Genomic DNA, 27,567 nt, shown 5'->3' with positions numbered 1-27,567 from the left:
GGGGTCCCCCATGGGGAAACCAATGCCACACATACTTCTGTGACTCATGGGCCTGGAGCTGAGTCATGCAGGGGCTGAAACCTTGGGCAGAAGTGGCATTGAACCAGAGGAACATGGGTCCTATTTACCCTGAAGGCGGTCAAGGCCTGGAGCAGATTGCCAGAGATGCTATGGGAGCTCCATCCTTGGAAGAGTTCAGACTTTGCCTGGACTTGATCCTGAGCAACCTGATCTGATGAGACCCGCTCTGAACACAGGGTTGGACTACGTGCGTGCTGGAGGTGCAGCCTGTGATCCTCTGGAGGGTTTCTCAGATGACCTCTCATTCGGACTGCTCAGGAAGCCTGGGGCAACATGCACAGTCACCACATCTCAGCCTTGGAGGGATGCTGTTGACAGATCACTGTTTCCTGTTAATTCCCACTGTGACCCTTGATCACATACCGATATCATTCATGACATCAAAAGTGGGTGGAGGGAACAGCACTCATGCACACTGCTGCTCATGTAAAAAGATGCATGAACTCATGGGTGCACTCACAGACACTCCTGGATGCATACTGAAGTATATTTGGGCACACACAGACAGGTATGTGTGCACACAGTGAAGAAAGCTAATGCTGCTCTCCTGAACTCCAGGGTTCTGATCTCACTTTCTCCTGTCTCTGAAGGAACATCCTGGCTTGCTGAGGCCCTGCTGTGTTGTTCGTCCAGAAGATATCGAGTGGTGGAAGACCATGAGTCCTGAGCAGCAACTCCATCTCCTCCTTCCTCCTGCCCCTGGTATCTTCCCACAGGGGTGAGGGGAAGGTCTACAGAGTGGTTTCTTTTGTTGCTGATGGGTTTGTCTGAGAGCTGAGAGCTACTGCTCTTCATTCTGGACTCAGCCATCTACCTCTTGATCCAGACTGGGAATACACTCGTGATGGTGGAGCCCAACCAGCCCTTCCATCCTTCCCTGTAGTTTATCTTTGGAAACCTCCCATTAACTGACATATGGCACGTTGTTGTGGTTTAACCCGGCCGGCAGCTAAACACCACACAGCCGTTCACTCACCCTCCCCCCTCCCTCTCTGGGATGGGGGAGAGAAACGGGAAAGTGAAGCCTGTGAGTTGTGATAAAGACAGTTTATTAAGACAGAGAAATAATAATAACAATAATAATAATAATGATAATAGTATTAATAATAGTAATGTGTACGAAACAAGTGATGCACAATGCAATTGCTCACGACCCGTTGACCGATGCCCAGCCTATCCCCGAGCAGCCGTCCCCCCCACCCCGGCCAGCCACCCCTATATATTGTTTAGCATGACGTCAGATGGTATGGAATACCCCTTTGGCCAGTTTGGGTCAGCTGTCCTGGGTCTGTCCCCTCCCAGCTCCTGCTGCACCCCTAGCCTGCTCGCTGGCAGGACAGAGTGAGAAGACGAAAAGCCCTTGGCCTGGTGTAAACACTGTTCTGCAACAATTAAAACATCAGCATGTTATCAGCGCTCTTCTCATCCTAATCCAAAACATAGCACCCTGCCAGCTACTAGGAGGAAAATTAACTCTGTCCTAACTGGAACCAGGACAGATATCCACCCCTTATTCCATACCATTTATGTCATGCTCAGGCTACACTCTTTCCAACACCTTGTAATTAATAACCATTTTCATCTATGATATATAGCAATCATGGTAGTGATGACATACAGTATTATATAATAATTAACATACTACAATTCAACTCATGAGCTATTCTCACCCAGTATTAAATCCCCTTGAGGTACACACCAGACTTCCCCATTCTTTTGCATTACCCACCAAGTGCATCCAGGTCCCTGAGTAAAAGCAATTCCACGAATGGGTTTGCCTTTTCCTGAGGCAGGAGTAGCCCAGACTGTTTTACCCAGCATGTTTCTTACTTGCACTACAGGAACTTTATCCCCTTCTACAGTGCGTAACAGGTTTGATTGGGCAGGTCCAGCTCGGTTGGCAGATCCCCTAGTATTGACTTACCAGGTGGCCTTTGCCAAATGTGTATCCCAATTTTTGAATGTCCCAGCACCCATTGCTTTCAGTGTAGTCTTTAACAGTCCATTGTATCGTTCAACTTTCCCAGAGGCTGGTGCATGATAGGGGATGTAATACACCCACTCAATACCATGTTCTTTGGCCCAAGTGTCTATAAGGTTGTTTCGGAAATGAGTCCCATTGTCTGACTCAATCCTCTCTGGGGTGCCATGTCACCATAGGACTTGCTTTCCAAGGCCCAGGATAGTGTTCCGGGCGGAGGCATGGGGCACAGGATATGTTTCCAGCCATCCGATGGTTGCTTCCACCATTGTAAGTACATGGCGCTTGCCGTTGCGGGTTTGAGGAAGTGTGATGTAATCAATCTGCCAGGCCTCTCCATATTTATATTTCAGCCATCGTCCTCCATACCAAAGAGGCTTTGACCGTTTGGCTTGCTTGATTGCAGCACATGTTTCACAATCATGAATAACCTGTGCTATAGTGTCCATGGTCAGGTCCACCCCTCGATTATGAGCCCATCTGTATGTTGCATCTCTACCTTGATGGCCTGAGGTGTCATGGGCCCATCGGGCTATAAATAATTCACATTTATGTTGCCAGTCCAGGTTCACCTGAGCCACTTCAATCTTAGCAGCCTGATCCACCTGCTGATTGTTTCGATGTTCTTCAGTAGCCCGATTCTTGGGCACATGAGCATCTACATGGCGTACCTTTACAACCAGGTTCTCTACCCGGGCAGCAGTATCTTGCCACAATGCAGCAGCCCAGATGGGTTTGCCCCTGCGCTGCCAGTTGTTCTGCTTCCATTGCTGTAACCACCCCCACAGGGCATTTGCTACCATCCATGAATCAGTATAGAGATAGAGAACTGGCCACTTTTCTCGTTCAGCAATATCTAAAGCCAGCTGAATGGTTTTCACTTCTGCAAACTGACTCGATTCACCTTCTCCCTCAGCAGCTTCTGCAACTCGTCGTGTAGGACTCCATACAGCAGCTTTCCATCTCCGATGCTTTCCCACAATACAACAGGACCCATCAGTGAACAGGGCATATTTCTTCTCATTTTCTGGTAGCTTGTTGTACAGTGGGGCTTCTTCAGCACGGACCACCTCCTCCTCTGATGATATCCCAAAGTGTTTGCCTTCTGGCCAGTCCATAATCACTTCCAAGATTCCTGGACGACTGGGGTTTCCTATTCGAGCCCGCTGAGTAATCAGTGCAACCCACTTGCTCCATGTAGCATCAGTTGCATGATGTGTAGAGGGGACCCTTCCTTTGAACATCCAGCCTAGTACCGGCAGTCGGGTTGCCAGGAGGAGCTGCGCTTCAGTACCAATCACTTCCAAAGCAGATCGAACTCCTTCATATGCTGCCAATATCTCCTTTTCAGTTGGAGTATAGTGGGCCTGAGATCCTCTGTATCCCCGACTCCAAAACCCCAGGGGTCGACCTCGAGTTTCCCCAGGTTCTTTCTGCCAGAGGCTCCAGGTGGGACCATTCTCCCCGGCTGCGGTGTAGAGCACATTCTTTACATCTGGTCCTGTTCGGACTGGCCCAAGGGCTACTGCATGAACTATTTCCTGCTTAATTTGTCCAAAGGCTTGTCGTTGCTCAGGGCCCCATTCAAAAGCATTCTTCTTACGGGTTACTTGGTAGAGCGGGTTTACAATCAGACTGTAATTTGGAATATGCATTCTCCAAAACCCCACGACATCTAGGAAAGTTTGTGATTCTTTTTTGCTAGTTGGTGGAGACATAGCTGTTATTTTGTTGATCACATCCATTGCGATTTGACGACGTCCATCTTGCCATTTTATTCCTAAAAACTGGATCTCTCGTGCAGGTCCTTTAACTTTATTTTGGTTTATGGCAAAACCGGCCTTCAGAAGGATTTGGACTATTTTCTTCCCTTTCTCGAAAACTTCCTCTGCAGTGTCACCCCACACAATGATGTCATCGATGTACTGCAGGTGTTCAGGAGCTTCCCCCTGCTCCAGCGCAGACTGGATCAGTCCATGGCAAATGGTAGGGCTGTGTTTCCACCCCTGGGGCAGCCAATTCCAAGTATATTGGACTCCCCTCCAAGTGAAAGCAAACTGTGGCCTGCACTCTGCTGCTAGAGGGATGGAGAAAAATGCATTAGCGATATCAATTGTGGCATACCACTTGGCTGCCTTTGATTCCAGTTCATACTGGAGTTCTAGCATGTCCGGCACTGCAGCACTCGGTGGTGGCGTGACTTCGTTCAGGCCTTGATAGTCCACTGTTAGTCTCCACTCACCATTAGACTTTCGCACTGGCCATATGGGACTATTAAAAGGTGAATGAGTCTTGCTGATCACTCCTTGGCTCTCCAGTTGACAAATTAGCTTATGGATGGGAATCAGGGAGTCTCGGTTGGTGCGATATTGCCGCTGGTGCACAGTTGTGGTAGCGATCGGCACTTGCTGTTCTTCAACCCTCAGCAACCCCACAACAGAAGGGTCCTCTGAGAGACCGGGAAAGGTAGACAACTGTTTAATGTCCTCTGTCTCTAAGGCAGCTATGCCAAAAGCCCAGCGGAACCCTTTTGGGTCCTTGAAATATCCTCTTCTAAGATAGTCTATGCCAAGGATGCACGGAGCATCTGGGCCAGTCACAATACGGTGCTTTTGCCACTCATTACCGGTTAGACTTACTTCAGCCTCCAATACAGTTAACTGCTGGGATCCCCCCGTCACACCATAAATACAGATGGGCTCTGGCCCTTTATAGCTTGATGGCATTAGAGTACATTGTGCACTGGTGTCTACTAAAGCCTTATACTTCTGTGCATCTGACGTGCCAGGCCATCGAATCCACACAGTCCAATAAACTCGATTGTCCCTTTCCTCCCCCTGGCTGGAGGCAGGGCCCCTCTAGTCCTGGTCAGAATCTTCGTTTCTGTGTTTAAAGGACTGCCTGCTGGAAGTTGGAGCAGCAAACTTTTCAGAGAACCCCTTTTTCCCAATTGTTTTCTTTTGCAAATCACGTACCTGTGCCTCTAGGGTCGCAGTAGATTTTCCATCCCATTTTCTCATGTCCTCTCCATGGTCACGTAGGTAAAACCACAGGGTGGCGCAGGGTGTGTGCCCACCATATTGTCTTCCTTGCACAGATGAACATTTACCCCTAACAGCTGAGACACTGGTTTGTACAGGTGGGGAGGAAAATAAACTCTCTTTAAGTTGGTGGACCTCTTCAGAAAGTTTCTCCAAAGTGTTCTCTTTTAGCTGGTGGACACTGGTTCGTTCAGGTGGAGGGGAAGATAAATTCTCTTTAAGTTGGTGGAACTCTTCAGAGAGTTTTTCCACAGCCGAGACGTAGGCCTGTAGGGAAGAGGAGAGACTTTCTTTGTACTGCCGGAATTGTTTAGCCACTTCATCCACTGTGGGTCCCTCATTCTCTTTCCAGGTTATTATTGCCAATGAGCTGGCATATGATGATGGTGCACTCCGTACAAACTTCCGCCACATGGGTCGTGTACACTGGACTTCATCTGGATCTGTGGATGTTTGTGCGTCGTCTAGGTCCTTATAAATTACTTTCCGTACGGCCAATTCCCTCAGGTACTGAATTCCCTTCTCCATGGTGGTCCACTTGCCTGGTAGACATACAAGTTCCTCCTTGAAGGGATACCTTTCCTTCACAGCTGACAGAAGACGCCTCCAGAGGCTGTGAGATCGTGCTCCATCTCCAATTGCTTTGTCAATGCCTGCGTCCCTAGCAAGGGATCCCAGCTGCCTGGCCTCCCTGCCCTCTAATTCCACACAATTGGCTCTGGTGTCCCAGCACCGGAGCAGCCAGGTGACAAGCTGCTCACCTATACAGCGACCAAAATCTTTTCGCACATCTCGTAGCTCACGCTGGTATAGAGTCCGGGTAGTTACTGTTGATTTTTCGACATCCTCATCCTCATCTTCATCCTCCTGCACATTTGATGGCCCAGCCTCGTCTTCTCTATACCCAGACCTAGCAGAAGACTGTCTGCGTTCTAAACGACCTGAGTCTCTATACCATTTTTTCACCATGTCTACAGAGGCAACTTGCACTGCTACAGCTCGTTTCTCTGACCCAGCCACAGGGTCTGCCACAGGGCTTGGAATACCCTCTGCAGGGGCAACTTGCACTGCTATAGCTCGCTTCTCTGACCCAGCCACAGGGTCTGCCACAGGGCTTGGAATACCCTCTGCAGGGGCAACTTGCACTGCTACAGCTCGCTTCTCTGACCCAGCCACAGGAGTGGGAGCAGCTGCTGGAGCTGGAGCTGCTGCAGGGGCTGGAGTGGCTGCGGGAGCTGGAACTGGAGCAGCTGCAGGAGCTGGAGCGGCTGCGGGAGCTGGAGTGGCTGCAGGGTCTGTAGCTAGGTTGATAGTAGCATCAATTGCAGCTCGATAGGCACAAGCCAGACCCCAGCACGCTACAGTGATTTGTGTCACTTTGGAACTGCCAGAGTCATGACACCTTTTTTTCAAGCATTCTGCCAGCTTTTTAGGATTTTGCAGTTGTTCAGGGGTGAATGTCCAAAACACTGGAGGTGACCACTGCTCTAGAAACCTGCCCATATCCTCCCACACTCCCTGCCACTCGCAACTATCCCACCTCAAGACAGATCTCTGGATGAGATTCCTAAGTAATTGTTTAACCTTAAACAAAACCTGAAGCGCATTCAGGAGACATAACAAGAACATGCTGGTCTGAGTATCCCAAGGATATTCAACATCTTGGAGAACCACTGTAACTAGCTCAGAGGATAAGAGGGTGGTGAAGGAGAAAGGGAGAGTGAACAGGTAGGGAAAAATGTCTTCCCCTGTCCCCTCCACAGATTGGCTCCCTGATGAAAAAAAGGCAATAGGTGTAATTGCTGATAGTTTCCGAGATATGGTTTCCAAAGTATAGAGTCGACGACAGTGCTGAGTACAAATACCAGGTTAGAGTCATGACCAGAAATCTCATCATTTCATAAGACATTGTTACACCGCACAGTACCATAACAATCTTAAACCAGGGCCCGGAAAGGATAAACAGCACGACAGGGAGCACATACAGAAAGTAATGTGCTATAAAACTCAATTTGGGAAACAGGCACAGCAGACGAGATTAAGGCAATCAACATTGTGACTAGCAACTATTAAGCAGGTCCAATACTTATACCAATTTTAGTTTAACACACTCTGGTCAAATCTGTCGTTATCTCAACCCTTCGAGCCCCACATTGGGCGCCAAAAGGACTGTTGTGGTTTAACCCGGCCAGCAGCTAAACACCACACAGCCGTTCCCTCCCCCTCCCCCTCCCTCTCTGGGATGGGGGAGAGAAACGGGAAAGTGAAGCCTGTGAGTTGTGATAAAGACAGTTTATTAAGACAGAGAAATAATAATAACAATAATAATAATAATGATAATAGTATTAATAATAGTAATGTGTACGAAACAAGTGATGCACAATGCAATTGCTCACGACCCGTTGACCGATGCCCAGCCTATCCCCGAGCAGCCGTCCCCCCCACCCCGGCCAGCCACCCCTATATATTGTTTAGCATGACGTCAGATGGTATGGAATACCCCTTTGGCCAGTTTGGGTCAGCTGTCCTGGGTCTGTCCCCTCCCAGCTCCTGCTGCACCCCTAGCCTGCTCGCTGGCAGGACAGAGCGAGAAGACGAAAAGCCCTTGGCCTGGTGTAAACACTGTTCTGCAACAATTAAAACATCAGCATGTTATCAGCGCTCTTCTCATCCTAATCCAAAACATAGCACCCTGCCAGCTACTAGGAGGAAAATTAACTCTGTCCTAACTGGAACCAGGACACACGTCTTGGTCAGGATGCCTCTTATGCTTTTAGATGCCTTCTCTGCAGATAGGACAATTTACTTTTCCAGCTGTGTGCTCTCGCTCCTCTGCCTCCACTAGTGGGCCTAAACAGGGATGTCCTCTTCGCACTCATGACCTATGACCAAGCTGAGTGCATCTGCCACCCACTGCAGTACTCCAGTCTGGTGGGAGGCCTGTGGTCTGAGCTCCTGCTCCCCTCATTGGCACAAGTGGCGCTCACCCTTCGTTTGCCCTGCTCTGGCCCTACACAATCACAGCTTCTTCTGGGATTCGCTATCTCTCATGCAGCTGGCTTCTGCAGAGAGCTTCTGGACTGCTGTGCTACTTGACTACAACAGCACCACCAGTTTTCCTGTCCTCCTTGAGCTCCTGCAGGGTGTTCCTGGTCTCCTTCTCAATGTAGACATCTGAGGAGACACAAGACACTCTCTGCTCACTCTCACTTGGCTGCACTTGTATCATGCCGGGGGCTACATTCCCTCCTCTAAACCCAATCCATTGCCAATGTCTCCCTCAACAAAGTGGTGTCCATCTTCCCCAGGGCTGTGATGCCCTGCTCCATGCACCAAGTCTCCCACTCCCTCTCCTATCCCCTCTCCTCTCCCGTGCCGAAGGAGCTGCCTCAGCCTTTCCCCGCACACCTCCGCGTCCCGGGCTGGGCTGCAGGACGGGCAGAGCCCCGCTGGCAGCAGCCCAAGCCCTGCCCGCCCCCAGGCGCCCAGCACTCGCAGCCCGGGCCAGCCCCCGAGCGGCCCCGGGGCGGAGCTGGCGGCGCCGGGCGGCGGCGGCGGGGAGGAGGCGCCGCGGGCGGAGCAGAGCCGGGGCTGGCGGGGGCAGCGCGGCGCGGGCGGCGGAGCGGCGGGATGCGGCAGGGCCGGGCCGCAGGGCTGGCGGGGCTGGCCGCGGTGCTCCTGGGTGCGCGGGGCTGCCGGCGGCGGGGCCGGGACGGGGGCTGCGGGGGGCCGGGGCTGCCCTCGCTGCTGGCCCGCCGGCTTCTCACGGACCTCGCTCCCCTCTGTCCTCCCTCTGCAGCCGTCCCGTCTGCCTCCAGCGAGCTCAGCCGGCCGTTCCCTCCCACCTTGCCTTGCTCCCTGCCTTCCTCCTCTCCTTTCGGCACACCCCCACTCGTTCCTGCCTGCTTCCCTTCTCCTCCTGGCTCGGCTCGGACCCTCCTTCCAAACAGCCCTGCTCCGACCTGGTCCCCAAATAACCATTCCCGGAGAAATGCCTTTGTGTGCTTTCTTCTGAGAAAATGCCCCCATCAGCTGTCAACCGTTTTCTTCTCTCCTCTCCCCTTGCGTGATACTTTCAGTGCAAAAAAAAGCCATTTTCTGAGTTTTCTCCTCCTTTTCTTCTTGGCAGTGGCTGCAGGCAGAGCCCAGGTGCAGCAGGAGCCACGGGCAGAGACCAGGGATGGCACCGGCATCAACATCACCTGCTCACACCCCAACATCCAGTCATATGATACCATCTATTGGTACCGTCAGTTCCCGGGCCGAGGACCCGCACTCCTCGTGTGGGCTTATAGTGGGTCCAAAGATGTGACGGACCCGGCAGGGCGGCTATCGGTGGCAGCAGACCGCCGGTCCAGCGCCCTGTGGCTCGCCCAGCCCCGGCTTCGGGACGCGGCGGTGTATTACTGCGCCCTGAGAGCCACGGGGAGAGGAGCCGGGGCTGCGGCCGGGCAGGAACCGTGGCGGGCGGGGCCGGGCGTGTGTGGCGGGGGCGAGGCAGGGGCACAGCCCCCAGGGGGCGCTGCCGCTCCGCCCGCCGGGACCACCTCGCCCCGCAGCCCCGGGGGTTCCCCCGCCAGCCCGGCCCCTCCAAGGCACTCCAGTTCTGCTGAGGGTCTGGAGCCTGGGTGTAGCTGAACGGAGATGGCACCAGCCTGGCAGAGATGTGTCCAGGGAAGAGGCACTGAAACACAGCTCCTTTCTCCTGAGCCCTCCTTTTCCTCACGCTGCAACAATCACCCTCTGGTACTGCCTACTTCAGGCCCCAACAAGGACCGTATCAGGACAGTTTGGGTTCCTGGTTTAATTCAAGGTAACAGTGTTTGGAGTGCCTCAGCGTGGCTGTCCATCGACCACCTTGGGATGTATAGGAGAAGCAGACTGCTGTGAGGCTCCTGATAGTGCCTGTCAGTGAGGGATTTCCACCCCTGAACACTGCCAGGTCCTCCTGGGAGTCAGTGCCGGAGCCAGGCCCATCTCCTCACACCTGTCTATAAAGGCCTGCCAGCATTGTCTCAGAAATGCATCACAGGGGGCACAGATTCCCATCCAGCCCACGTCAGGCTGGTTCTCCTGAAGGCAAAGGGGCAGCTCCACATGAGGGATTTCACAGCAAAGGGGACTGCTCAGCTTAGTGGGTGTCTCATCCAAGCTAAGCTGCCTTGTGCAAACACAGAAGCAGATCCCACCCACAGTTTTATCCATTTGCCAATGACACGTGCCCAGAACTTCACCCAAGGTTGACATACTGTCTCCTGGGGCATTGAAGGTAGGCAATAAACAGTAGGGCAATTAACAAACCAATGTCTCCAGGAACTACCAGTCCTGTATTGAGTTGCAACACAGGCCAAGCCCTTCCAGGGCCATGGGCCATCCCAACAAACCAGAAATGTTTGTCAGAGCTCTGCCTGGGTCTCTTTCCTGTGGTCTACCCCACACCTTAGCCCTGGCAGTGCCATTCCTTCACCTGGGCTAAACTGGTTACGTTCTCTTGCAGCTGTGGCTGATTCCATTCCTCTGACACCAGGAAAGACAAAGGGTCTACCCCAGCACACCTTTGGCTCTTCTCTCTTGCCTGCATGGTTGATTCCTTCTGGACATGACAAGGCTGTACCAAGCAGGGCCATACGTGGATCTCTAAGGAAACAGCTCTGTAATCGAGCAGGGACAGCGTGCCCTGCTGATGGGAGCTGTTACAGAGGTAACCAGGCTCTAATGAGAAACTGCAGACATCAGGGGGCTGCAAAGCAATGACAGGAAAAATGTCTGCCAGCAGTCGAACTGGGCCTGGAAACAATGGGCATCCTTGAAGTGCAGCTGGGCACCAGAGCGCTGCAAACATCCTGAAGATAGCCTCTACATAACGGAAAGAAGAAACAGAGAAACAACCTCTTGCTTGAGCAGGAGCAAAACAAACGGTCAGGAAAAGTGGAAAGGAATGTGAGGAAGTCCCTGTGAGTGCAGGTCCTGGGCCTGAGGAAAGCTGCTGCATGCCTGGGGGCAAGTGGGCAGCACAGAGCAGCGTGGGGGTATGCAAACTGCTTGCTGTCTTTGCACTGACCCAGCCCATGGGGGTGCAGGGTCCTCAGGGACTGGAGATTGCCGTGTATGGTCCATTACGGCTAACACCAATGCTGACTTGTGAAGGGGGTCAGCCCTGCATGTGTGCCACCACCTGGGCCCTGCCAAGTGCTGTGCTGGGGGCAGTTGGGCCTCATGGGACACATGTTCCTGCCACACATGCCCATGTGTGCTGGCCATAGCCCTGAGGTGGGGCAAAAGAGGGGAGATGAAGGTGGAGTAGAAGCGGTGGGGCATCCCTGCACTTATTCCACCCATTCCCCACATCTGCCATCCGTCTTCTGTCCCCACCTGCTTACCCAGCACAGCACTGTCCTGAGCAAGAGGAAGCCCATTCCTAAGAGCCTGCACGGTGCCCAGCCTCCACAGCCTCCCACAGACTCGTAGCTTTTCCCGTGAGGACAGCAGAGGTTGTGCTCTCTGTTTGCAGGACAGGGGGAGCTGTGGGCAGAGACGCTGCAAGGCAAGGGTAGATTGCCCCTTGCTCTGTGAAAGCCAGGGACGTCTTCTGCAGCTGCAAGGGGCAGTGCCCAAGAGAGAACTCTCTGCAGCGTGTCGCAACCTCCCATTCTTCTGGGGGTGGGGAAGAGGCTCCTTAAACACCCATCTTGTACCCAGCAAGGGCAAAACCATTCTCCCTGGGCAGCTCAAGAGGGCATACACGGAGGGAAAATAACATCTACAGCCAAGGCTGGGATGCAGAAATCTTTAATGAGTGTACAGAGGAAAAGCAGGTCACTCTGAGCAGAGGCCCCTCAGTGCAGGGATCACCAGGGCCTACTGAGAGACAGCATCCCTTGCCCATGGTGCAGATCATGCAGGGCATGTGTCTGCTGTTACCGCAGTGGGAGGGCGGTCTCTGAGGAGCCCCACAGCCCATGGGAGAAGAAGAACACAAAGAAAAGGGAGAGAAGGAGGTAGGTGGAGGGATGGAAAGAGAGACATGGGCCATGTTTTGAGAAATCTCGGGGTAGCCTCTGGTCTGGCTCCTGCCAATGTTACCTCCTCTGGTGAGGAAAGTCAGTCATTCTGCAAGCAATGGCCTGAAGATTCCTCCTTCTATTGTCCAGCACCATGGTCGTGCTGGAACCCCAGGGCCATGGCCAGTGGCTTTAGCAGGGCAGGCACCTTCTGCCACAGTAGCGGCTGGAAATGCCCGAGAGGTCACAGCAGCCAGAGGTGATGGGGACTCCGTCACAGCTGAGGATGCTGCCAACGGCAGTGGAGGTGGAGGATCCCACAACGGTGTTCTGCGGGAAGGAGCTGAGGATGGGTCCGGGCAGGGTCACCACCACAGGAGAGGGCTCAATGACGACGGTGGAGTTCTGGCACTGCCTGACGCAGGGCTCATTGCAGCTGCTGGCCAGTGGGGTCGGGCCACAGGGCCGGCATGGCAGGCACTGGTTGTAGCAGGACATGTCTGGGGGCTAGAGATGCACCTGGGAGAGAGGGCAGAGAGGAAGCAGAGCGCGTGGGTAGGTGAGGAGCAGCCCTGTTACCCAAAACAAAGGAGCCAAGACAACTGTTGAGGGTGGATGTGGAGGCTGTGCCAGGAGGCTCATGGTCCTCATTGCTTTGTCCTGACAGGGCCCTTCAAAGAGCAGCCTGAACCAATGAGACAATCCCGTAGCACGTAATCCAAAAAGCTGCCTCAGCACCATGTCCCAGCCTCTCTCTACACAGAATGTCTCCCTCCACCCCTCTCCCATGGCAAAGAACTCCAAGACCCAGCATAGCACTGAACCACCATCAGATGTGATGTCTATTGATGCAAGATCCCTTCTAGTTCAGAAGAGGAGGAGAGAGGGCTTCAGACACACCTGGTTCCCGAGGAGGATGAGGCGAGAGAATTGGATGAGAGAGCAGGGAGCTGGGCTGCCTTTTATACTGGTACTTCATTGCCGCAGGCCCAGGGGCAACCTTGGCAGAGGTAACAATTTTCTGACAAGCTCATCTTGAATGCAAACCGTTCCAACAGATGTTATGGTCTGTGTGTTGGTTTCCTGCACTGCTGCCTTTTCATTTCCAGATCTAGGCCATGGCCATTCCACAGCAATGGTTTCTTTAAAGTGCTGGGATGAAATGTCCAAGGATTTCTAGGGCAGGAATGCATCAGTGAGGGCAGAAGACTCACCGGAAGTGCTGGACGGGTCCCCTCTGATCATCTTCATGGCTCTCCTCTGGACCCACTCTAACGGGTCTATATCTTTCTCATGCTGGGGGCCCCAAAGCTGAACACAGCACTCCAGGTGGGGTCTCAGTGAAGCAGAGCAGAGATAAGCTCTCTAATCTAATTAGAGCAGATTTAGCTCTCCTAACTTACTCATCAGACAATGTCTCTGTATTCTTTCCATGTTACCTGTCCTTGCTCCCACCCTCTATGGCCTTCTCTGTCATGTTTGAGTTTAGCCAGTTGCTCCATGTTCATCCACGCAGGTCTCCTGGCATTTTGCCTGACTCTGTCTTTGTTGGGATGCATCGCTCCTGAGCTTGGAGGAGGTGATCCTTGAATATTAACCAGCCTTCTTGGGCCCATCTCCCCGTCAGGGCTTTGTATCATGGTACACTTCCAAGCAGAGGTCTGAGGAGGCCAAAGTCTGCTCTCCAGAAGTCCAGGGCATCAAGTCTGTTGTGCTTCCTCCTCGCTGTGCTCAGGATCCTCAATTCCACCATTCCAGAATATAGCACCTCTCCTCACAGGCTCACCTTGTGCACTCACCTTAGGGCCTGCTTGCTTGTGTTCACACATCTGCTCTTGTCTTGTGAAAACTTGTGTGCAGATGGCTTAGTGTGAACGCACGTGGGTGCACAGATTTGTGCATGACTCCATGCAGGTATAGATGAGCACATGCGTGTGTCCTTGTTTCCCCTTTATCATGAGGGATTTCCACCCCTGGACACTGCCAGGTCCTCCTGGGAGTCAGTGCCGGAGCCAGGCCCATCTCCTCACACCTGTCTATAAAGGCCTGCCAGCATTGTCTCAGAAATGCATCGCAGAGGGCACAGATTCCCATCCAGCCCACGTCAGGCTGGTTCTCCTGAAGGCACAGGGGCAGCTGTCGCTCCTCCCTGTGTGGGATTTCACAGCAAAGGGATCACACAGTGCCAAGAGTAAACTGATCCCCCGCTTGCGCCAGATAGATGCTCAGCATTTGGAGTGCTTCAGCATGGCTGACAATCAAACACCATGTTCATAGTTCCTGGGAGGCCTTCCCAGGGCCCTGATAAGTTTGTGCATGGTCCCCAACCGGGGCACACAGGTGGTGACAGCGTAGGTCACAAGGGGGCTTCGGAGAATGCAGGAAGGCTGGAGAAGGGGGCTGACCAGAGCCTCAGGATGGTGCAAAGGAGCAAAGAAAAGGATTTTCCTCTTGGGCAGGAAGCACCCCCAGAGTAATGCGGGGTGGGGGCTGGCTGCCGAGGAAGCAGAGCCTCAGGAAAGGGTTTTGGGTGCAGGAGGCACCCAGCCACACACGAGCCAGCAGCGCGCCCTTGCAGCAAAGGCAGCCAACGGCCTGCGGAGCTGGGGGGGTCAGGGGGTGCCCCGCAGTGCGTGGGGCCGGGCAGGTGGGGCGGGGGCGAGGCGGGGGCACAGCCACAGCCGGAGCCACGTGGGGGCGCTGCCGGTGCTTGGAAGTCCCCTTGCAGGGCCCGGAGTTAAACAGCACGGGCCCGAGGGAGCATCCGAACAGCCACGCTGGGTTTCCTCCGTTTTCTGCAGAGGTCTTGTTTCAGGAGCTTGTTGTACAGGCTTTGTCCCAAGCCCAAATCCAGCACCTCTGGCGCTGAGATGACGTCCTGGCAATGCCACAAATGTCTGTGCTGGACACTGCCTCTAGTGACACCTTTTGGAACCTTGGATCTTGCCAAAGGACTGAGGCGTTGAGGAGTTTGCTGCACTAGTCAGCGCCGTTGAACGTGTGCCCTTGGAGCAGGATTCACTCCTGTCTGTGTGTGCAGAGGTGCTGACTGCTGAGCAGAGGGCTGTGGTGGGGCGTCCTTCCCTGCCAGAGGGAGAGTGTGGCTCTCCTGAGGGGGATGGGTGGAGGGGGGGGAGGCAATCCCATCTCCATTGACAGCAGAGCTGGGTGCAGGCCTCTGTCTGGCTGGGTTCAGGATGGCAGCGGGAAACCACTGGGGACACTTGCCCCTTGCTGGGGCTGCCCACCTGCCAGAAGGGGCAAAAAGAGGGAAGCACACAGTGGCCATGTTGGTGTCCTTTTGCCTTACCGCTGACCAAGTGAAATGTCCTGGCCTTCACAGGCCTGCAGCTGTGAGCTAACGGCACAAGTGTGAAGCTCGCGGTGCTGGAAAACCTGTGACTGGCAATGGGGAACCTGGGTCACAGCAAAGATTGGCTGGATTCCTTTCTGACTGCTTTAACCACTGGCCCATTCCTCTCTTGAGAGCCTTGCTGTGGCAGAGGTATGCCCCAAGGAGCAGCAGGGGGAGAGCTTTGCTCCGCCCTCTGTGCTGAGCTTCAGAGGCTGCTTTGAGCTGGCAGAGGGGGAAGTGAACTCGCAAGCTTGAGCTCCCTCTTTCCGGGCACTCCGTGGGCACCCTGTGAAGGCGAGAGCGTGACATGGTCCTGCTTTTTCTGGCAGCCTTGATGGCACTGTCAGACTTTGGTGAGATGTGACTTTCAGGAGGGCAAGCTAGGGGCAAGATGGCATCCCATTATTTCCGGAGGGGGGAAATTGGAGTCCTGCCTCCCTGGAAGAACTGCAAGTGTTTTCTGTAGGGAGAGCAGGGGCTGCAGACCAATACAGGAGATGGTCTGAAAGATGTCAGGGGCAACGAGTGTACAGGGATGAATGAGCATCTGCATTTTTCCTTTGCAGATGCCTAGCATTCTTACATGCATTGTTGATAGGTATGTATGGACTCAAAGCCTGGTGAGGTACTGCTAAAAAGTCGGTAAGCTGACAGACTTGGGTAAGGGAATTAAACAGCATCTGCAGAAAGAAGAGTGCATGTGTACTTAGCTCAGCATTTTACAACCCGTGAAAAGGGAGATGGAGAGAGGAGACAGTGAGCAAGTTGGTGAAATGAGAGACACAGGAGAGAGAGGGGGAGAACAGACACACCTTCAAGCAGTGCTGAGATGCTGTTCTGGCTTTGCAGGTCATGCACAGAAGGACTCTGTGCTGCAGTTTGCACAAGAAACCACCATCCAGGTGGGACACAACGCAACTCTGCACTGCAATTTCTCCACCAGCAGCTCTGCTCCCTACATCTTCTGGTATCAGCAGCGCCCGACCCAGTCCCCTCAGTTCTTGCTGCAGGTGAGCAAGTTCAAGCCTCATGTGCATTCCGGGAGGATCTCCTCTGTGTTCTCCGTGGAGAACTCCCAGGTGCTTCTCCACGTGCAAGATGCCAAGCTCCAGGACAGCGCTGTCTACCTGTGTGCGCTGAAACCACACTGGTGCCTGCAGCATGCAGCTTTATACAGGAAGGTGCGGGTGCTGTGAGGAGCAGCTCCCTCTCGTCACAGTTTGCATGGAGCTCTGAGCTGAGCCTGCCCAACAAGGACACGTGGGGCTTGTGGTGAGCCAGGTGTGAGTGGCAGCCCCTGCTCCTGATGCCTGGCAGTGTGGTTAGCATAACCAACAGTAAGGCAAATATCCATAATGTGGAAGGGGGCTGTTAAGGTGCACCCCTGCCCCCTTGTCTCTCCCTCTCACTGGCCCCAGCATGTGGAGACACCCACCATTGTGGTGAGAAAGGGCATTAGTGTTATCACTCTAGTAATTCAACTAGTAATTTATTTGTAGTAATCTTTAGGATTTTGTAGTAATTTTTAGTATTTCTAGTAATTTCTTATGTAATAATAAATCTCTAGTTATAACCACAACCTGTGGCCAGTCCTCCTTCTGCCAAGGATCCCTAAAGAACCTGCCAGTGCTCTGTAGTGTTGGGAGACAGACCTGGGTGTAGTCAGCAGGATCCTTGTGTTAGAATAAGGAATGGTTCCCTTGATAAATGGGCCACACTGTGGAAGGGTTTTCTTCCACACACAACCAGGTAAAAAGTCCAGATTTGTTACCTGGTGTACTATGAGCCAATCCACACACAAGGTCAAGAGATTGTTTATTTCAGAATAGTTGAAGTCTGGGTACCTGGTGGTTTCCCACAAACCTGGCAGTCCTTAAGACTTTCCATTCCACTTTCACAAAACCCCTTCTCAATATATTTGCATGTTTGTACAATCCCCACCCCTCCAAATGGTTACATGATTAGCATAGTGCTGCCATGACAGAATCATTCTGCGCATCCTCAGAGATGAGGGGTCCTTTGTTGGGCCAGGGTCTCACAGTATAGGGGCGTGATTTTTACTCTTGTAATTAGGATAGTACACGGTGAGTTCACATTAGAATACTCCTAATCTTTGTTTTCCAGCTGTCTATTCATATTGCGTTCCTAGGTGATATATTCAAGAGCCAAATGGAGCCGAACTCTTCTTGAACAAGTAAAAGAACACAAGGCAATGCGCACAGTCTGGAACATGAAAAATTCCTACTAGAAATTTTGACTTTAATTGCTTTTCTTGAGGGTGGATTGTGAATGTAGATGGATGCCAGCAAGAGTGGCCTTCCAGTACCGATTAAAATACCATTAGCTGGAGGTAACACAAGAAAGAAAAAGGGAATAGCATAGGCAAAGTTTTTGTCTGATGCTGGGAACCCTGAGTTATGGAGCTGTACTGGGACTGCCTGGGACAGAATTAACATTCCCCACAGCAGCCCCTAGAGTGCTGTGCTCTGCACTTGGAGCTAGAACTCCATTGCCATTGCACCAATGTTTGGGCAGTTATGGAGCAGTGCTGGCACAGAATCAAGACTCTCTCCAAGCCCCATAGAGTCAGGAAGTGGAGGATGGGCAAGAGGAGGGAAGAGACATCACCAGGGCAGCTGACCTAAACCAACCAAAGGGATATTCCATACCATGTGATGTCACACTCAACAATAAATGTTGGGAAAGGGGAAGGAAAGGGGGAGCTCTCATTATGAAGACATCTGTCCTCCCAAAGGACCGCTATGAGTATTGAGGCCCTGCTTCCCAGGAGATGGCCAGACATCACTTTTTGAGGGGAAGTAGAGAATAATTTTCTTTTCACTCTGTGCTTCTGTGCGGCCTTTGCTTATTTTTCTCTCTTACTTTTCCCTTATATCAAATTTCTTTCTTCTCCCCTAGTTCTTCTGAGCAGGGGGAGCGAGGGAGTAGTTGCGGTGGAGTTTACCAAAGGAACATAAGACAGACCACTTGTCAGGGCAAGGCACATGCTGCAGCTCCTGCTCCTGCCGAGATTCACTGGCATTGTTATCTTTGGAGATTTTCTGGGATTTTGTGAAATTCTTCTTAGAAATGGACCACTCTATTCATCAAACAACATGTTGCTTCACTCCTGCAGACTCGCCACATGCTCACTGCCACGTGCCAAAGGATGTGGACTGCACAGCTCTGTACAGCCCAGCAGAGTTCTGTGGCTACTCAGGTGAGCTGCCATGCAGATCCCAAGCTTCTCCATGAACAATCTCCTTCTGTATCAGGACTCCACAGGCAGTGAAGAGGATTCACTGCTTTGTGCGGTAAATTTTTTTTGAGAGAGGGAGAAAAGTTCACACTGCCTGGGGGGTATAAAAGGAACAGTTGGGGTCTGCAGGGCTTGGAGTGTCATTCCTTTGGGTGTCTGAGAGCTCCACGGTTGAGGTGTGCTGAGGGAGGTATGGGGGAAGACAACACAACTAGCCAGGTGCTGCCAAGCCAGACAAGGTGTTAGGGGTGGTGATAGAGGGGGCCCAAGCATCAGGGAAGCAGAGACTGCCAGGGATGTGGCTATGGGTGGGTGCCCGCTGTGGCCCATCAGTGTGAGTGCACGTGACCCACTGAACCCACATGCTTTTCCCTGCTGACTCCCAACCCCTTACCCTATGGAACAGGTTGTCCTTGTCCCCTCTGGGCTTTTCGCATTCCATACCCCACTGGAGCCCCGTTCCTCTTGCAAAAGCTACGTTATCCCACCAGAACAGGACACAGCCAGAAACCCTGGGCTGCTGCGTAGCATGGTTCCTCCCTTCTTTCTGGGGATGTGGGAGAGAAATCGAGGTGTCTTCTCCTCACACAGGAAATAGGAACATCCCCATGCACCTGAGGGCCCCAGGGTAAAAAGAACAAGCTCAGTGGCAAAGACTGCCCTGACATCAGCCATGGCCAAGCAGTGCGTGTGCAGAAGAGAAGGCAGTTGTAGCTGGGGAGGTGAGGACCCCTCTGGGAGAGGAGATGAGAGCAGCCCCGTCCCATGATGTGGCCCCCAGAGTTCCCAGGACCCCTGACTGTGACAATCCTCAAGGGTTGCTCCTGCTGGAGGAGGGAGAAACCCCAGGGGGCATTTTGGGCACAGTCAGACCAGAACATTTCTCGTCACTGAATCTCCCCTTGTTCCCCCAGCAGAGTCATTTCCGGCAGCTCTGTTCTCTCGGGGCTGGGAGGTGCTTTTCTGACTCTCTCTCCCTCAGCAAACAGGAGGGTCGGTCTCAGCATGCACCGCGGGTATCTCGTCCTCACTGCCTTCCTGGGGCAACTGCTGGATAAGTGCTGGCTTTTAATCAAGACATAAATCTTCTTTCCCCAGGAAGCCCTCATCAGCCTTACCATGTTTATGTGGGGACCGACTCTTGAATCACAGGGAAAATGTTGGTAAATGTTGGCTCCCATTTCTGGTTCTTGGACTGGTTCCTTCTAGATGCTGTTATTCTTCGCAATTTGTAAATAGGAGATGCAGAAGAGACCTCTCCTGCTTCTCTCGTCCTTTCATTCCATCTCTTTTCTGTCTCTCTCTTCTGGTCCACCTACTGTCACCAGAGAAGATTTCATCAGTCTCTGCAGTCCCTCATTTCTCCCTTTCCTACAGAAACAGCCGGATTGTGTCCAAGTGGATACAGGGACATGAAAGCTCTCCTCCCATGGACATTACCAGGGTGTCCAGTCTGTCTTCTGCTTGATGTGTTCCTGCCATGGCCTCCAATGTCCTCCTGCTTGTCAGCACAGCCAGGGCTCCCTCTTGCCACCACTCACCTCAGCCTTGTTTATATTGGTGGGACTTAGAGGCCACTGAGATGAGAGGGATGAGGAAGCAGGTCGAACCTTTTCCCAGTAGCTGCACGGGTGCCTCAACCTGCTGGAGGATGCTGGACCCAGCACACAAAGCCAGGCATGACAGGCTGTGCCCTGGTCCTCTGGGCAGAAGGAGAGCAGGCAGGAGGAGCAGGCACACAGCACAGCTCTCACAGGGTCCGCTCTGGCCAGGGAGCTCTGAGCTGACCCCAAAACACCCTGCTGTGCCCAGGCCTCAGGACCTTTCAGCCCAGTAAAGGACAGGGAGACTTATCTCCCACAGGTCTCAATTCACTCCTGTTTGGCTGCCTGGAGATTTCCCCACAGAGCTGCTGACCTTCTCTTTCTTCCAGAAACCATGGGGCAGGTGTCCGTCACCCAGGAAGAAGGACAAGTCACCGTGGAGCAGGGAAACACCTTCCAGACCAATTGCACATACCAGAGCTCCAGATTTAATACATTGCTCTGGTACCAGCAGAAGAAGGGACAAAGCCCTCAGCTGATTTCTAATCAAGCAATAGCAGGCACCAAGCAGAAGGACCGTTTCACCACGGAGCTGAACACTGATGGGAAATACAGTGTTCTGCAGCTGAAGGGAGTTGAGCTCTCTGACAGCGCCTTGTACCTCTGTGCTGTGAGTGACACCCTGGTGCAGGGAGCTGCCCTGGCTGAGCAACAACCCCGGATGGGGAGGGGATGTGTCTGTGCAAGGCAGAGCTCTGGGATGGGGCCTTCAGCTCTCCCCTGGCTGCGCTGCTTCCCCTGTTCACTCCAAGAGCTGACAGCCATATTCTCTTTCTCAAACGGGATGGTGTCTGTGGCTGAGCAGAGAGGGCTGACCCCGACTGGCTGACCTGGACCGCAGGGCTCTACTTTCCTCTCTTCCTGGTCTGACAGAATAGGGCAGAGCCTGCTGGGAGATAAGACTGCCTTAGGGGCTGGCTCTCAGCCCCTCAGCCCCAGGGTGAGTAAATTCCTGCCAGCCCGTGTTAAAGGAGCTTGCTTGGAGCCCTGGCCAGCCCAGCCCAGAGACCCCTAGAAGTAGTTCTGACAGAGATTTGCAGGGTTCTTCTCTCTCTTCAATGAGTCAGTCAATAAACTGGATTTGCATCCCAGCCACCAGGTTACCTCCAGACCTTCAGGCAGTCCATGTCCAAAGCCTGTGCCTAAGGGACAGAACAAATAGAGCAGCCCTTAGTGCCAAAGGCCCAAGAGCTCTCCATGTTCATCACAGTAAGCAATTTATAGCAAGAGATAAATGAAGACCTACAGCCCACTGAGTTCGTTGACGTCTCCTCAGGGGAGCTGGAGGCATGTGTGATCATCCTCAGCCCCTGCACAGGGAGCAGTGTCATAATGACCAGCTCCTGCGGCAGTGGGGGATTGCATGTCTGGGACAAGCTGGGTGTCCTGCAGGCTGCAAATGCCGAGACCAGGCAGGAGAAACGAGGCTGTGCTGGTGAAGCTTCCTCTGTCTCACAAAGCATGCTGAATGTGGTGTTTTGATGTCCTCAGACTTGAGGAAACTCTTTTGTCTGCTTGCAAGAGCAAGAATTGAAGCAACCCGGAGAAAGAAAAGCTTGGCCTAGGCAGCTCCCAGCAGGGGGCAGCCATGGGCCCTCTTTCCTCTGTGCTCTCGGGGAAGGCAGCACCAGCCTCAGCCTTGTCTCAGCAGGGGTCTGATCTACCCCCGGGATCATTGCCCCAAGGATTCTCTGGAGACCTTGAACACCTCTGCAGGAACAATGCCTTCCCTCCTGTTCTTGCCTGGGAACATGGCTGGGGCTGATCAAACAGCTGTTAAATTCCAGGTTTAGAATCGGAATGATGCAATTAATATTGGAATAAAAATGTTCCATTAAGGAAAACATTTAAAACTTTCTCATCATCTTCTTCTGAGCTTTCCGTGAACCTGTTCAGAAAAAGCTGAACTGGGAAATGTAGAGAATAAAAATACTTCTAAAATTTCATTTATTTCTTGTTTCTTTTGCAATATCCTGAAGCTTAATTTCTCTTCACTTTGATTGAAAAAAAAATCACTGGGTTGATACTGATGATAGTGTATAGCAGTATTTCTGTTGTCTGGCTTAAACTTCTATGATTTGGTAGCTTCTTTTACGCAGAAAATTATTGAATGTAATACTGCACTGTGGGACACAAAGAAATCTTCCACTAGCAATGAAAAAAAAATATTAAAATTTCTTTTCAAAGATGAAATAAAAAAAATAAAACATTAATATTTCTAATGAAAGACTGTAATTTGTAGCTCACTTCCAGGAGGGTCATGAAGTGAAGAGTGGGTGGGTGGATACCTGGAGAAGGATGGACAGCTGTTTGTATGGCTGTCTCTACGGAAGTAGAGTGTAAGGGAGAGAGGGCAGATGAAGGGAAAATGAGAGATCAAGAGAGGCCATGAGAGGCAAGGAAAAGGCTTTTTGTTGATGTTTTCTGCTGCTCTTATTACAACATGAAACCTCAGTCTGACATCATCCCCTTCTGAAACCTTAGAGCCATGGCAAAGGAGAACAGGACCTTTGGGGCTGAATTCATTCTTCTGAGCTTAACAGACCATCCCGGCTGGCACATCATCCTCTTTGTCATTACCTTCTCCTCATCTCTCTGAAGGCTATGGGGAATGGCCCCCCTTTGTCACTGTGGGGAGTGACCAGCCCCTGAAAGAAACTTTGTTTCCTGCTCACCTTAGGAGCATGGGTGCGGAGGGGGTACCAGGAACACCATTGTCCGTTTCTGCTCTGGTGCTGGGCCCCTTCTGAGCCTGGCCTGTGGGGCTATAATGCTGAGCAAGATCCTTGACTGTATCCAAACACGTTCCCTTTTCCCTTGTCTTTCACTCACCACAAGACATTTCCTTCTTATGGCTCCCACCCCATCACAGTTCCCATTCTCTGAGGACGTTTCTGTCAATATATATATTCTTTACCAAGCAGTGAATGGCAAGTGAGTTAAGGCACTCAAAAAGGCTCCCCATGGAAGTGGTCACAGCAACAAGCCTGCCTGGAGTCAAGAAGAATTCAGACAACACTCTCAGACCTGTGGTATCATTTGCAGGTAATCCTGCGTGAAGCTAGAGGAGATGGACTTGATGATCCTTGTTTGTCTGTTCTAACTTAGGATATCCTAGAGTTCTGTTATTCTGTGGTTTTCAGGGACAACGAGATGCTATGTGGACAATGTCTTTTTAAAATGTTGTTCTTGTTCTCCTCAGGTAACTTATGCTGCAGGCTGGGAATAGGAAAGATGGAATCAACAAGTTGACCTGTTCTCTAGACGGATTTTGTCGTTTCCAAGACAAAAGTGAATCTCCAAATTGTGAGTGTGCTCCTCCGTCTCAGACTTCAGTGTTAGCCAGGAGATAATTCTGGCTCAGGAGCACCTATTGATTATTGCTCTAACCCTGGCAATAGATGTGTTATGTGTAGAAGGTCTCGGTCCCCGGGTGAGAGCTGGGGCTGGGGCGCAGGCTAATGCCAGACCCCAGAGAGGCCTGGCTAAAGGCTCCATCCAGTGATGGACCTGCACCATCTAGGAGGCTGGCCAGGCCAGGCTGAAAAGATTAGGCGAGGCCAGGCACAGGCACACATGCAGCAGAGCTGGGGCAGGGCTATGCTAGGCCTGAGCTTGTGCAGAGGCCCCGGGTGAGGGGTCAGTACAGAGCTGGGAGCCGTGGTTATCCTGGGCTTTGGTGGTCTTGGTTCTGATGCTTGTTGCCCTTGTGCTGCCACTTGAGCCAGCACTGCCTCCCAGAGAACCTGGCCTGTGGAGAGGTCCCCCCACCCTCACACCATGGAGCAATAGCCCCATCCTCCATCTTGGTCCCGTGGCACTGGCAGCATGTACAGTCTGTGTGAAAGCAAAGTACCCCCACACCACAGGGCCCCGAGGTGTGTGCAGATGTGGGAAGGCCCTGGCCTGGTTTTGGGGAGCAGTGGTGCTGCCTGGAGCACAAGGGCCACTTCATCCTCACGGTTCTGGGATTGACAGAGGAGCTTGATGCCTGAGACAAGATCCCCCAGTGTATGCCCTGTGGTTGGGCCAGTGCATGCCCTGTGCCATTCAGGGCCCATACACAGATTCTGCTGAGTGCACACTCAGGTCCCATTCTCACTGCTATGTCTCAGCGGACACTGGGATATCTGCACCCACAGAATGTCTTTTCTGGAGCATAGAGGGGCTGTGCCACCTATGGGGCCTCTGAGTTCCAGGGCCTGATGAAAGCTGATCCATGCTTGGGGAAAAGAAAGCAAGACCAAGCAGCCATGAGGGCATGTTTGGGCTTCAGTCCCTGTCCTTGCCCTGCCTTCATAAAAAGAGTTGGGTTCACAGGGACTGGGGGCTCCAGTGTGTGACCTGATGTGACTGGTAGTCACATCAGGCAGTACGAACTTGTGGATCCCCTCAGCCCTACACATCTTGGCAACAGCTGGGCCATGCCAGATGCTGTGTTGAAGGGTGATGGGGATGCACAGGGAAGCTCTACCTGCTCTCCATGCCCAGACATGATGCCCATGACCAGGTGGTGGAGGAAAGGTGAAAGTGGAGTAGAGATAGAGGGTCTTCCCCAAGACAATTAACCATTCCCAGTTTCTACAATCCTTTGGGATCATCTTTGTCTGAGCCTCCATTCCCAGCACAGCTCCACCCAAAGCAAGAGGAACACTCTTCCCCAAGAGCTGGGGCCTCCAATGTCAACAGCACTTGTCTAGGCGGAGACGTCACAAGTCACAAGTCAAGGACTGGTGTCCATTGGCTGTGGAAGAACTAGGGATGTCTTCCTCAGCTTCAACAGACAGTGCCTGAAAGATGAATTGCTGCAGTATGTCCTGCATTCCAGTGCCTAGAGGCATAAGGCAGTGCCCTCAACCTATTCCCACTAAGGAACGGTTTTCTCCCTTGGCCATCTGTATGCAGAGGAAAAGACCACACAGGGACACACTCAGGGTTGCTGCAAATGTTTATCAAGTCTCAGGGGGAAATGAGGTGACTCCAAGAGGAGGCCCCAAGATCGTAGCACAGCAGGAGCAGACAAAAATCTGTTCGGCTTTTCCAATGGCAGACTTGCAACAGAGCATCAATCTACCTGGCCCACAAGTGGAGAGGGGCTAGCAGGTCACTCCAGGCTGGTTTCTGGGGGCCTCACGGAAAGGAGAGGGCAAGAAAGAAAAGAAAGAACAAGAGTGTGTGGAAAACAGGATAGATATACATCGGCCATGTTGTCATAGAATCCAGGTTGGCCCCTTCCTGTCTGTCTTTACAGGACAAGTCAGAAATGGTCAGCTCCTCTTAAAACAGCGGCACAAAGTCTGTTCTTCCGTCCATTTTTGTCCAGCAGCATGTTCTGAGTTCCTGGGGTCCTGGTCTGGGGCACTGTCCGGCATCTTTAGCAGGGGCGGCACCTGCTGCCACAGTAGCGGCTGGTAATACAGGAGAGGTCACAGCAGCCAGAGTTGACGGGGACTCCGTCACAGCTGAGGATGCTGCCAACAGCAGCAGAGGTGGAGGATCCCACAACGGTGTTCTGTGGGAAGGAGCTGAGGATGGGGCCGGGCAGGGTCACCACCACAGGAGAGGGCTCAATGATGATGGTGGAGTTCTGGCACTGCCTGACGCAGGGCTCGTTGCAGCTGCTGGCCAGCGGGGTCGGGCCGCAGGGCTGGCACGGCCGGCACTGGTCGTAGCAGGACATGTCTGGGGGCAGGAGGTGCACCTGGGAGAGAGGGCAGGGAGGAAGCAGAACATGGGCATGCATGAGGAAAAGCATGTCACCACACCCTGAGGGAACCAAGGCACAGGCAGTGCTGTGAGCTGGAGGCTGTGCAGGGATGTGCCAGGGCTTTTTGGCCTCATCCTGCCAGATCCCAAAAAGAACCACCAGAGCCTGGCTACACTCTAGGCTCCAGCCCAGGAGCCATCATACTAAAGGCCCAGTCTTCCTCCATGACAAACCTTCTACCCCTTGACTCTCCCACAACCAGCAGCCCCAAGATTTGGCATGGAACACAGCTGATAGCAGCTGAAAGGTCCATGGAACTAAGTCCTCCCATGCGAGAGTGAGGGGGACAAGAAGGGGCTTCACACTCACCTTGTTCCCAAGGAGAAGAAGGCCAGAGAAGTGGATGAGAGAGCACGGAGATGGGCTGGCTTTTATAGTGCGCCTTAGCTGCCCCATGTTCAGAGGCATCCCTTGAAGCAGGGACTATTTTCTGACAAGCTACTCATGCATGCAAAACATCCCACCTAATGATACGGGATGTGTGTTGCCTTCCTGTGATGCTGCTTTTCATTTCCTGCTTTATGCCCTTTCCCCAAAGAAGGCAACTTCTGAGTGGCAGGTAGGGAGGCCAGGAAAGGCAAATGAGGTCAGTGTGGGTGACTCCCTAGGGGCTCTTTGGGGCCCTTTTGGCTACAGGTGACCCAGCTCCTGCCTGTGACCCTACCCCTCCTGACACTGCCCTCAGGGAAAACCTGATGGCCTGTTTTGCCTCCTGCTCTGACCCAGGGATGTCTGTATGGGGCGAGAGGTTGTGCAGGGCCCTTTCTGGATCACAAAAGAAAGGCCCAACAGGACATTGCCTGTTTTAGTTAGAAGGAATAAGAACATGAATGTAGACAGAAAGTAAACCTTTCATGTGCAGGTGACCCTGCCTTCTACCAGCATCGGACAGAGCCGGCTGGGTTTTCCCAAGACACACAGTGCAGATCCTGTCCATAGAGAATTCCTTCTTCACTCCCAGAACTTCATGTCTTTCATTTATTGTTTTAAAAAATAAATAAAATCATACACCTCCCCCTTACATGATGCAAGCTTATTTCTGTCATGACACCCACCAATGATCAGTAGGGGCACTCCAGCACTTTCCCTTACCACTGCTACTCAGGCTAACAAATGGGATTCTCAGGCCTTAAGCGCAAGGCCCAAGAAAGCTGACGTTGTCTTGTCAAGAGCCCTGGCTCCAGTGTCTTCTGCAAGGCTCCCAGTCCACCTCCCCTCCCTACGAGGTCACAGCATGTACTTTGCCCAAATGCTGTCCAGAATCTTTGCTGCACACTGTGTCACGTTCATGCACATGTTCCTCTCTTGTGGGCACTTGCCTGTACTGGGGCTGCCTGGGACAGAGTTAACATTCCCTACAGCAGCCCCTAGAATGCTGTGCTCTGTGCTTGGAGCTAGAACAGCATTGCCATCACACCAGTGTTGGGGCTATAGTGGAGCAGTGCTGGCACAGCATCAGGACTCTCTCCAAGCCCCCC

At 52.6% G+C, this 27,567-nt stretch overlaps 4 protein-coding genes across 6 annotated transcripts in view; 2 read left to right on the top strand and 2 right to left on the bottom strand.

The window, feature by feature from the left end:
* Positions 1-11,784, top strand: part of LOC310885818 (uncharacterized protein) — a 48,528-nt gene extending 36,744 nt beyond the window's left edge. The window contains exons 1-2 of one of the 2 annotated variants that reach the window (XM_083809626.1): positions 8,221-9,916; positions 10,601-11,784. In XM_083809626.1, the coding sequence (XP_083665752.1) occupies positions 8,419-9,741 (1,323 nt within the window). In that variant the 5' untranslated portion in view covers positions 8,221-8,418 and the 3' untranslated portion in view covers positions 9,742-9,916; positions 10,601-11,784. Of the gene's footprint in view, positions 1-8,220; positions 9,917-10,600 lie in introns of those variants that run through there. The other variant, XM_083809625.1, reaches the window with a different exon arrangement.
* Positions 1-27,567, top strand: part of LOC310885820 (M1-specific T cell receptor alpha chain-like) — a 373,370-nt gene that overhangs the window by 130,609 nt on the left and 215,194 nt on the right. The gene's annotated exons all lie outside the window — the stretch shown is intronic.
* LOC310885869 (feather keratin Cos2-3-like) lies at positions 12,223-12,602 on the bottom strand (the record flags this gene model as incomplete). The annotated part of the gene is made up of 1 exon (XM_083809671.1): positions 12,223-12,602. One exon carries the CDS (start codon positions 12,600-12,602, stop codon positions 12,297-12,299), a length of 306 nt encoding a protein of 101 aa, XP_083665797.1. The 3' UTR covers positions 12,223-12,296.
* On the bottom strand, positions 24,900-27,306 carry LOC310885537 (feather keratin Cos2-3-like). The gene is made up of 2 exons (XM_083809006.1): positions 26,399-27,306; positions 24,900-26,023 (listed from the first exon to the last, which is right to left on the bottom strand). The coding sequence occupies exons 1-2, from the start codon at positions 26,495-26,497 to the stop codon at positions 25,697-25,699; spliced, it is 426 nt and encodes a 141-aa protein (XP_083665132.1). The 5' UTR covers positions 26,498-27,306; the 3' UTR covers positions 24,900-25,696.

This window comes from Anser anser (assembly GCF_964211835.1).
Source record: "Anser anser genome assembly, chromosome: 23".
Taxonomy (NCBI): Eukaryota; Metazoa; Chordata; class Aves; order Anseriformes; family Anatidae; genus Anser; species Anser anser.
The sequence above is the reverse complement of the archived record's forward strand: the minus strand, read 5'-3'. Positions and strand labels throughout refer to the sequence as shown.